Consider the following 12073-nt stretch of genomic DNA (forward strand, 5'->3'; position numbering starts at 1 on the left):
TCGATTTTGCTAAATTCATTTTTATTATCGTTAATTGTCAATTGTAGATGTCGTATGACTTTAATTAATGAAATTTAGTGTCCTTTAAAAAAAAGTAAATAGCCCAAAGTTGGGATTAATAATACAAATTTTTCCTAAGAAAAACTACACTAAAATTTCTGCTTAGTATGTACTAGTACTTGAAGCGTACAAAATAATGCACTGAATTAGATTGTAACTTGTACATTTGCCATTAACATACACTTACATCAATCGGGATGCTAATTTGCTCATGGTTGAACAGCTTCCAAAAGCTTCTCATACACTTGTCTTGCAGTAAGATCTTCAACCTAATTCAAGCATTGGATTTGTTTTAAAAAAATATTAGTTTGGGAACCAAAAAATCAAGTTCCAATAACAATTCTGTGTAAGTAAAGCTTTGCAGTCCTTAGTTATCTGCTATTTCTTTAATTTTCCTCTACCCATTTGAACACTAGTACCTTAAAGAATAGTATCGTCAATTTGCATATTTTAAACCCCTTCCAACTGAAACCCATAAATAAACTAACAAATTCAAAGTTCAAGATGAATACAGAGATGAATTTTGAAGAAACCTTTATCAATATGATTTGAAGAGATGCAATTTTCTTCATTTTGGAAGTATATTCAAACACTCTAGCACATAACAAGTAGTAGCAGGGCTGATGCATTCGGCTACTAAATCTATGAACAAATGATAGCCGGGTGTTATCCTACCCCCTTACATAGACAGACATTTTCTTTGAAGTACTGAGCAGCATTCATGTTTAGCAAATTACATAGATTTAGAAACTATGAAAAATTAACAAAAAGAATGCCCAACTCAGAAACAGAACAAATTCAAATAGACTTACCACGAGGAGTTTTGATTTATTGTTCCACCCTCTCTGAAGAGTCATCTGGCTCAACCTAAGACCCAAAACCTGTTCAAGAGTGTTTGTGAGAATAATCATCATAAAGCACTTGCAAAAAAAAAATACTATCAAAATATTGTATACCTTTCCCATGAATTCCAGGAGCTCATTATTTGCTTCTCCACGTGCAGCAGGTGCTGCCACAGCTACTCTTACATCATCAGCATTAACTCCTGTAAGCAATCATTAGATTAAGCCAATTACGGTCTGATATTGTGACAGAACAAGCTATAATGATTAAAGAGAAGGAAAGAAAAAAAAAAAAAAAGAGTACACATCAATAAGCACTTAAAAAAGAAAGCAGGCATCTCATTTATAATCAATATGTAGAGGTTCAAGTCCTAATTTCAACAGATTCTTAGGCAAAAAGATAACAATACCACACTAATTAATGTCACATAAGAGATTCTTAGGCAAAAAGATAAGCATTGCACAGTACCACACTAATTAATGTCACATAAGAGATTTTAAACTTCACAAGCTAATATCCTACCCAAAAAAAAAAAAAAGGAAAAGAAAAAGGGACTTCTTCTCTTCTCAGATTAAGTTGGTGATGCATGATGAAAGAAGAATATATTGCCCAAAAGGACATCAGTGTTCAGTTGACAAGAAAGGACATTAAGTAACCTCTAAGGGCAAGCTTGGATTGAAGATGATGCACTAATGGGCAATAGAAAGTGAGAAGAGGAGATTGTATGGAGGATGAAGTAGTGGAAGTGTGATGAGAAAGGAGGGAGGGGGAAAATATTACCCACATATTGAGGGTAATAATTATCCTAGGGTGATGGTGGGTAGCTATTACTCCGTACTCCCATTTTGAGGGTGATAATTCCTTTCATCCTTCCATATAACTCATAACAACATTACCTTATTCTCTCTACCACCAATCTTACCTTCATTTTCCTTGGTTTGACTTTCATTACCCCTTAATCCAAGCATGCCCTTAAAGGCGTTCACCATCTCTCTCTTTCTCAAGCCTCTCCTCTCCCCCTCCCCCCCCCCCCCCCCCCCCCCCACCCCTACAAAATAAAAAGAGGCCACACTTTATTAAGTTCTCAGTAATTAGTAAAGCTAACCAACAATAACTACGATGAACTAGCAGGTTAGGAATAGGATTTTCAAATCGTTCCATTCATTCAACCTAAAGATATTCATATACTACAACCACCCCTCTCTCTCTCTCTCTCAAATTGTTCCATTCATTCAACCTAAAATATTTATATACTACCACCCACTTCTCTCTCTCTCTCTCTCTCTCAAAACGTTCCATTCATTCAACCTAAAGATATTATATTTCTTTCTTCTTCTTCTTTTTTTTTTTTTTATTTTTTATTTTTTATTTTTTTTTTCTCCTTTTATTTTTTTTGTAAAGGAAGAGATTAGCGAAGGTGAACAAACAAATTAATTGAACACCACCAAAAAGGGGAAGAGTTAGGTTGCCGGTACATAAATTATTATACTTCCTCCGTTTTTTAAATATTGTATCACTTGCCTTTTAAGGAAGTTTCACAAATATTGCACCATATCCATTTTAGAAAAGAAAATATTTGTATTCACTCTACAAATACCTTATATACCCTTACCTTTAAACCCTTGATTTTTTAGTTTATGTTTCAATCACATGGACAATTTTGTACTTTTACCTTTCTCTCTCTTTCTTTTTCCCACTACCAAAAAATTTATGCCCAACCCTTATGGTGCAATATTAAAAAAACGGAGGAACTAACTAACTTGTTCATTTACCTTCTCTAATCTCTTTCTTAAAGTACGTGTCATGGGACATGTTGCATTTATGCAAAAAATGGAGGAAGTACATAGGAAGTGACAAAAGAAGTCTTTGAAATTATTATGATAAACCATATTTTACAAGATAAGGCAAAGTATGATTACCTTTCTTTTTTATATGGGGCTTATCATTGAGTTAACTTAAGATGATATTGACAAGGATTAGTTTATATGGTAAGGATCACATAACATGTTTAAATAAAGTCTCATCAGGTTGATTATTGTAGCTCATGATAAACACATAAGCTCTAGAATAAGGGATCTAAATGTATTTATATAATTAACAAAAAGTTGACCCGAGTTGACACATGACCTCACGTCTCATGCTCTTTTATGATATCTTCTGACTTTGGCACAATGCAGCCTGCCACCAATCTGTTAAATTCACATTCCAATCTTATATACTTGTCAAAGTCAACTCACCTTATATAACAAGAAGTAGATAGAATAAGATATAAATCAAAGTTGAATTAAATCAATTTGACATTAGAATCCTTATCAAGAAAAACTTGTAGATAAAAAGGTAAAAAACATGAAATAAATTTGAATCACAGAGAAGAGGGATCAACAGTGGATGCCCATTCATGCTTGGCTTGATTTTATCTTGTAAAATCTAGAATAGCAACTATACATAGGGTCTAGAATCCACAAGTTTACAAGTGTTTAGTGTTAAGAGATAATCAAATCTCCTTGTATATAGCTAGTAGTTATCCTCTTCCCTTATTTGTAGCTCTTATATTTAGCCTTTCTCAACCTTTCTTACGGTCAATTATATTTTTGGTAGTTAATGATTCTTAGCCACAATTGTAGGCATAATCCTTGATTATACCGTGGCCTTAGTTTCCTTTGGTAGGTTATTTGCTTTCTCTATATATAGTTGTAAATACTTACTTTGCTATATAATACAAAATGTATTCAAACTCTAATATGGTATCATGAGCTATTGATCCAACTTTTTTCCGCATCCGCTACTACCAAGGCTACACCATCAAAACCCTTTGTTGACACTGACAAATGATGGTGACTATATTCAACTTCCCTCTCGAATAGTTTCAAACCCAAATCAAACTTCCGCTCAAACCCTTTTGGCACCATGTAGTCTCTCAACCAAGGATAGCCAACTATCATTTTTTTCTCCAAACCCCTTACGGAGAAACAGATCCATAATGCGGCACCATGTAGTCTCTCTACCAAAGATAGCCAACTATCAAATTTTTTTTTTCTCCACACCCCTTACGGAGAAACAAAACCATTTTCGACAACCCGTAGTTTATCTACCTAGTGTTGTCGAGCATAAACTTATTTTTCCAAACTCTTATGGAGAAACCCACCCACTACTCTTTTTTTTCAAAAAAAAAAATAAAAATAAAAAAGAAGTCATTATCAACATTTTCTTATTACAACCACAAATCATCTTTCAATATTGGACTTTCCCTTCGGTCGTCCATGTTGCGGGGGCACATTTTCGACAATGACCAGCTTGCGGACGCCATTACTAAACCTCTTGCTATCTCCCGGTTTAACAACTTGTATTCCAAGATTGGCCTCGTCTCTCGACCGTCCATCTTGCGGGGGAATGTTAAGAGATAATCAAATCTCCTTGTATATAGCTAGTAGTTATCCTCTTCCCTATTTGTAGCTCTTATATTTAGCCTTTCTTGACCTTTCTTACGGTCAATTATATTTTTGGTAGTTAATGATTCTTAGCCACGATTGTAGGCATAATCCTTGATTATACCGTGGCCTTAGTTTCCTTTGGTAGGTTATTTGCTTTCTCTATATATAGTTGTAAATACTTACTTTGCTATTCAATACAAAATGTATTCAAACTCTAATATTTAGCATGTCACAGGTCTTGGTTGCTAATTTATCAAACCCCAGTCCCCAATAATTTAGATATAGGTTTTGTTCGAGAGAACTATAAAGGTCTTGTCAAAAAAAAAAAAAAAAAAAAGAAAAAAAAAAGAGAGAACTATAAAGGTATGTAGAACTCAAGCCATATGTCAAGCACATACATATCACTATGATCTTCAATATACCTCAACAAGATATCAAGTAAACCTAACAATCCAGCTAAACAGTCAAATTTGAGTCCGGTGAAACTAACAGAGTTACAGATTTACCATAAAACACTTATAATATTAGTAAATTTGAGCATCTCAAAAGCTGCAGCTTAAAATAGTTTGAAAAAAAATGAAATAAAAATATCAGTCAAAGATATACATTGGAAACCGCATAAGAACTTGGAAACATGAAGGATGAAGGTTTATTGTGCCAAAGACGGTGAAGGCAAAGATAATAAGTAAAAGATAATGTTTTACTTGTAATTGCTGAACGTGATGCACGGTCTTCGACTTCTATAGCAACCTGAACAAGCCCACCTTCTAACTGTGATATGCATGGCGGCACAGGAGCATCCTGTATGCACAAGAATTTTATGCCACAAGTTAAGATAATAATTAAAATAATGATCAGCATCAAGCCATCACTATAATCTATATACAAGAATCAAGTATTCAACTAAGTTGAGAAAAGAATTCTTAGTGCATTACAGATCAATAAGATAAAAGATCAAACTCTGATTGCATAATGGCAAAGGAGTGCCCTATATGCACAAGTCCTATGCCACAAGATTTAAAATAAATAAATAAATAAATAAAAACCCAGCATCACATTATCACTATATGCAAGAATAAAACATTCGACCAAGTTGAGAAAAGTATTCTAAGTGCTTTATGATCAATCAGATAAATGATCAAACTGACAGCAGAAGTCATTCTCAGGACTCAGGAATGGGATAATTTACTTGTATTGTTGTTACATGATTGCCATATGTTGATATAGGCTCTATTTCTCAGTCATTCAGTTATCAGAGCACTTGAAGGGGGCAAAAAAATGTGGAACTGGAATTAATAGATCAATAGGTAAGGAGTGTAGCTCTAAAGGATATAAAACTGCCTTCATATCACTTATTACCTGTGGGTTTGTTTCAGCGGCAATAGTACTAAGAGCGCCATCAATTATGTATATGAAAGATGCATGCTCCAGCTCTTCTTCAGCTCTATAGCAAACAAAAAGGCCACAACCTAAACAATTCATTCTGTGCTGCTTTTCCAGCTTCCCTTCTCCTCTGGATAGAACAAAATACACAATAAACAAACACATAAATATATAAAAAAAAAGAAAAGGAGGATTAAATTCAAAGAGTAAACATGTTTAAAATAACACTCATTAATGTGGTAATGCAGATCAAGAGCATGATGCAGCATATTCTATGAATACACCTCTACTTCAATACAAAAGAAACCACTTTAGAGAATCAAGTGTAATACCCAACTACAAGTCTTGAGCACTTCTGAATTCAAGCAAGAAGTTGGTCCTAGATTTTGATCTTTAGGCAAATTAGGAATTGTGCCTTGAAATCTCATTCCTAGTAACATAATCACATCATCACTCAATGGCTCTAAAAAAGGTTGTACGGTTCTTACTTAGGTGAGGTAAGACTGTAAAAGGGGATAGAGGTATGCAGCCTTATAGCTACAATAACGGAGAGGTTGTTCAATTGCTACAAGGGTGTTAGATATCGAAGTGGTCTCAATTGCAATAAGGATCAAAAAACCATTTCGAGGGCAATGTCATCCCGATGCAATGACAGCTGAATAAATCTCAACCCATGATCCAAAACGCAATTCCATCTCCTACTACCTAGCATATAAGAAGTGTGTGCCATTTAATGAGCCATTTTGATTTATTCCATTGTACTCCAGTGAATCTGAGTGAGCTTGGTATAAAAAGGAAAGGCAATGATCAATCGCCATGGTTTTTCATTTAATGAATTATCTTCACATCTGATTTGAGCTATGAGCCATGTCCTTGTCCATAATTTTGGGAGGCTAAGATCAAGGAGAGGTGACAAGAATCACATTTCGAGGGTTGTAACTTTTTACATATGATATGAGTGCCTCTCTGTATTGTCAGTCCAACACTTATTTTAATGGAGCACACCAAAAGAAGACTCGATTGTATGTGTGAGACACTCAAATTTAAAAACATAGTATTTCCTGTCTCATATATTTTTGCACGCTTGCACTTGTCATGGAGATAATATAAACTAAACTTAGAAAATAAAAGTGCAGATAGTGATAGGAAAGTACAAGAGTGGCGTTGAAAAAAAAAGTCTGAGAAAGGTTACTTGAAAAGGCAAGAGTGTCAATACTTTGGAACAATCACACATTCATGTTTCGGATGTGGATACCAACTAGTTTAGTTGATCAAAGTCTTTGGGGCCTTAGGGGTGGTACCAAAGACCTAGGAACAAACACCGTCTACATCATTTTCCCTTTGTGGGTCTTTCAAAATTTATCCATATACTTTGCTATAAGGACCACAAATTTTATGAGCATAATTGAGACTTCAAATTATATAGGACAAAGACCATACATTAGCCCTTCTGCATAGGGTGTGATAAACAGTTTTCACTGCCACAAAGCATATCATCAGTATACTTGTATAGCGCCACATTTATATTAATCACAAAGTTGGACTTCAGAGATTCAAGATACATGCAGCAACCATTACTAGCAGTTTAAAGGCATTTAAGTTAGCTGTTACAATTGACTATGAGAGACTTGCATGCACACAGTGATCAATACTACACCCCAGATAATCACAGTTCAGGGAGCCAATAAATCACTTGATGGATCATCGTTTGGCAAATACTATTGGTTGAATATTTCATGCATCAAAACATGAGCATGAGGCATTTGATCGTAAGGGTTGGAAAAGGAAGAATTTTGTGGATGACTATACAAAATAATCATTTTTCGTTCATGTAACTGACCCCACTTATGGGATTAAGGCTTTGATTGATTGATTTATGCATCAAAACACTGATACTCATAGTACAATAGTAGACAAAATCCAAACAGTGGATTTCATAAGAACCAAAACTAAGGACACAATAATAAAAAGAAAACTCAATGTAGCTGCAGAAAACATCAACTGTACCTCTTTAGAAGAACCCTTCCTGCTTCATTGATGTTAAGCCTTGCCAGATGTTTCTTTTTGTCCAACACATATGCCTTGTCAGTTTTTCTCTTTGGCAATTTCTGCAACTGGGTATCTTAAAGAAAAATATTTTAGTAACAGATTAAAAACTATACATTAAATAATCCAACAATGGAAATAAAATCATTTAAAATTTTGTAAAGCCTATTCCTACAATGTGAAATTGAGCAACGACAGTATCAAAACTGAAAGTTGAAGACTTGAAGCCAATACAACACTCTCATGCTTCTCTAAGTAGCAATGTCTCACATACTACTAGTGATAACTGATAAGTGAGTTTAATACTTACTAGTATTCTAGTAAGGGTCATTTAGGATTAGAATTCTTGTATTTTAGGCCCTCTTAGACTCCTAATTGCAACTTTTCCCTCTTGTTGTGGTTTCCTTGGTATATTGTGTTTTGGAGGTGTTTCCCTGCATTACTGGTTTTCACGCAAGGAGACAACACAAGGAGGAATTCAAGGACGAGAAGCAATCCTGGGAGTATGAAAGGTCAAAGGAATGAAGCTGGAGGAATGGAAAAAGGCCAACAATCATCATCACCTCCTCTCACCTCAAGGAAGAAGGAAACAAGGAAGACCAAGGAAGGAAAGAAAGAGCTCACACCCAAGGAAGAAAACAGGGTGAGACCTGGAGAAGCAAAGAAAAAGAGGAACCAGGTGACGGTCATGTCAGCCTGTGCCAAAAGTCTTCTGCCAAAACCCTAGGACCGGCCGAATCACATGTGAAATTATAGTGTACCCTTCCAGTATGTCCAGTGGCACAAATGAATTTTTTGGAGCCCCCCCCCCCCTCTCCCTTCCCATCCCCAAACCCCCCCCCCCCACCTCACCTATAATATTTATGTATTTCTAAGGTTAAAAAAGGTTAAAAGGGTACTTCTTGTGAACTTAGACTATTTCTAACTGCACGTAATTCACTAAAGAGCATCCTGCCTTTAGTGGATTACTGAATCAAATCGTATACTGCTTATCACAATATGAGACCCTACAATAGCAAGCATTCATATTTCACAATGCCCGTTGTATCCCCGTAACAGAAGAGTTCCTGTCATAGACCCACCCAATACACCAAGGCCTCAAAAGCATCTGATTCATTTCACATATGCTTGTCATGGTGGGAAGGGTAGCATGGAAATTCCCTTAAAATTTGTTAGCATTTTGTCAGAATTGCCTTGGGTGAGAATGTGGAGTCATTCACAGAATGAAAGTGAATTAGTTACGGTAGGACATAAGGAAAGTAATATAAATAAGGGTGGGATTTTAGAGAGATCCACAAAAGTAATATCTCTTTCCTCTTTGGAAGAGTACCAGCCACACTAAGGTCAGGAGTTGTATTGCCCCAAATTGATGATATAATAGTGTCCATTAACACAACTAAACTATCAGTGATTCTGCTAAATACCTTCAGTTTTTCTTTCTTATCATATATTTTTTACACAGTTCTAGTCTATTTGAGTACCATGTCCTTCATGATCATCAAGAGTACTTTGTTTAGTGCATGACAAACACAAGTGACGTTACAGAACCTACTAGCTCCTACGTAGTGTCCATGGAGCCTCCAGCTTCATAAAGTCTTAATGTCATTATCTTAAAGTACCATTAATTGATTCAGCCCAGACCCCTTGCACAATAGTTCACTTAAGCTACATCAACCTACATGTCTGCACCCATTTGAGGTGGGAAATAAAAACTTGTCTCACAACAAAGAGATTTAAAGTTTTTACCACTTCCACAAAATTATATGACTTTAATACACAATCCATGATCCTCAATCTCTAAGAGATTATTCATTCACCGTTCATCCAACCACTCATGATAGTCCACTATAATAACTCATTCCTCAATGTGACATCTGTGTGGCACCCCTGAGTCCCTGACATAAATAGCACTCAAGACATCACTAATTGTAGATTCTAACGTCTAGGCTCAAGCTTTTCAATAGTTGAGCAACAATGGCTCTTGGTTCAAAATACTGAATACGAAGAATATTTTTAGTCATATCGATCACAATAACAATAGTAGACCCAAATAGAAGGGTCTTCAATTAAGATCATGGACATAGCTTTTTCTATTGCAGAAAAAAGCAACACACAAAGGCATGTGTTTTACCCTGCCTCAAAGACGGTGGGGGATGTCTCAAAGACAGTTGGTGCTGTCAACTTTCCTTATCTCTCTCTAAGCAGTAAGCACCATCCTGTGTACAAAAAAAATCGACATTGTTCACTCATAAAATCCTAAGTTTTCAATTTGTGAAATGACCGCTGACAAATCAACCACTATAAAACAACACAAAAATTCTGAATGTTGCATGTGATTTCAAATCTTGAACTAGAATCACAGTGATTGAATTACTACTTTTGGAATCAGAATTGCGGTTGAGGGGCTTTGAATCCCGAATTATAATGTCACAAGGAAATTTTCCGATCACACAATTGAAATGGGCATCAGCAACCCTAACGGATATTTGGGAGTTTATAATGAAGAGTTGGAAGAAGGCATATGCATTCAACAAAACAGTTTATAAAAGGATCTTGCTAACAAGTGCCCTGGGGCTTTGGATTAGCTGTTTAGAATATTTCCGAGGATCTTGATTTTGGCATGTATTTTAAATTTAGAATACATGCCAAAATCACGGGTTGATCGGTGTAATTAATGTTTATTTCAATTTAATAACTCTTCTTTTAGTCATCTTATCTAACGCCACAGGATGTTCGTTAGCTTGCCTTTGCTTTATAAAATTCAAGTTTCTAAACATATATATATATATATATAGAAAAAAAAAATTAAAAAAAAAAGGAATATTAGAAAAAGGAATAAAAGGATTATCCGCAACGGTTTGAGTAGCAAGATTTTTACTCAAAAGCAGCACACAAAAAACCAGGTGAACGTATCGATGTCATTAATTATATGTCTATAGACCATGATGGTGATTCCAAAGTCTAATTTCCATCAATTTGCATCATCTTAAATGCAATAATAACAAAGTACTACTCTAACAAGAATCAACATGGCACATCATAGATTAAATTGGGTTTAATGATTACTTACCACATATCATATGTTAAATTAGGTATCAAATATGCAATCACACAGTTAACACTGCCTCCATGAATTACAGCTTCAATTGATAATCACTAAATAACGATGCCAAATTGATGCAATCATTACCAATTACATGATACAACAATAAAAATGAGCATTCGATCACAAATTAGAAACCCTAAAAAGAGAGAGAGAAAGAGAGAGAACCAGTAATAAGGACATGAGAGCTGCAGTGCTTGCAGTAGTAGACGAAGAGCTCGGAGTCAGGGCCGTCAGGTATTGCATCTTCGCTCGAGTAGGTGTGCGTCGTCCTCTTCGGCATCTTCTCTCTCTTCAATGGCGACACTGCTCCCGTGCTCCGGCAACTGTCAAGCGGTCACAGATTTTCTTTCTTTTCAGATTTACCGCTTCGAAATTTGGGGTTCCAATAGGAGTGACTGGGTCGGGTTCGGTAGTAAGGTTGGGTCTAAGTTGGATAAATTATTGAAATCACATTAAAGGGGCATGTAACTAAGTTTTAGGACTCTATTTCATCCAAATAGAACCAAACAAGGTTTTGATGACACTTATTTTGCCCATTTTCTATATTTCTTATTAAATGAAGTAACTCTTTCTCATAATATGTCAATATTACATACCTTACCCATCACTGGTAACCCTGACCCCTACCGCCGGCTGCCCCCCTCCCTAACCCACCTCCACCACCGGTACCCCTAGCCTACCGCCAGCACCAGTGAAACCCACCCGAGCCAACCACTAGCACTACGCACCACCCCAGCCCAACCTTGAAACAACCAAGCCCCAGCCACCACTTAAAAACCGGTGGCCTAAACCCATTTGACCCATCCCGAAATCCACCCCTCTCTTACCCTTCATCCTCAAAACGGTCTAAATCGCCCATGGAAGGCCCTGAATGGTCAATTTCGATGGCCGATTCTGCCGTGTCAAGGATAAGGGAAATGGGGGTGGTTTTCGCGGTGGGCCGAAGGGGTTAGGGTGGTTTTCAAGGAGGGGGAAAAAGGGGAAGGGGTGGAATCGCCGGTTTTAGGGGTGGTGGTTGGGCTAGTTTCGACGATCAAGGTGGGGTAAGGGGTGGGGTTGGGTTGTCGGCGATGGGGGTTAGAGTTGACAGTGGTGGTGCTAGGTTAGAGTTTAGGGTTTTTTTTTTGTTAATTAATTTACCTTTTTCTTTTTATTTATTTATTTATTAAACCAATGCATTATTGACACGTGTACGTAGTGGTTC

At 36.3% G+C, this 12073-nt stretch overlaps 1 protein-coding gene across 2 annotated transcripts; it reads right to left on the reverse strand.

The window, feature by feature from the left end:
• Positions 1–43: 43 nt before the first annotated feature.
• LOC110739750 (UPF0235 protein At5g63440) lies at positions 44–11517 on the reverse strand. Of its 2 annotated transcripts, none has more exons than XM_021920222.1 (7): positions 11035–11517; positions 7725–7831; positions 5694–5847; positions 5039–5135; positions 1017–1105; positions 873–941; positions 44–329 (listed from the first exon to the last, which is right to left on the reverse strand). In XM_021920222.1, exons 1-7 carry the CDS (start codon positions 11110–11112, stop codon positions 270–272), a joined length of 654 nt encoding a protein of 217 aa, XP_021775914.1. In that variant the 5' UTR covers positions 11113–11517; the 3' UTR covers positions 44–269. The 2 variants fall into 2 exon arrangements, with proteins under 2 accessions (XP_021775914.1, XP_021775913.1); XM_021920221.1 differs by having other exon boundaries at positions 45–329; positions 7725–7839; positions 11035–11509.
• Between the last annotated feature and the right edge of the window lie 556 nt (positions 11518–12073).

The sequence above is a fragment of the Chenopodium quinoa genome, unplaced genomic scaffold (assembly GCF_001683475.1).
Source record: "Chenopodium quinoa cultivar QQ74 unplaced genomic scaffold, ASM168347v1, whole genome shotgun sequence".
Classification (NCBI taxonomy): domain Eukaryota; kingdom Viridiplantae; phylum Streptophyta; class Magnoliopsida; order Caryophyllales; family Amaranthaceae; genus Chenopodium; species Chenopodium quinoa.

Excerpts from the sequence above, each read along its gene's own strand:
- LOC110739750 (XM_021920221.1), bottom strand. The coding sequence starts at position 11,149 with ATGCCGAAGAGGACGACGCACACCTACTCGAGCGAAGATGCAATACCT. Across the intron at positions 7,840-11,034 it reads CTCTCATGTCCTTATTACTG|ATACCCAGTTGCAGAAATTG; the intron begins GTTCTCTCTCTT and ends TTTTTCTTTAAG. Across the intron at positions 1,106-5,038 it reads ATCACGTTCAGCAATTACAA|GAGTTAATGCTGATGATGTA; the intron begins GTAAAACATTAT and ends GATTGCTTACAG.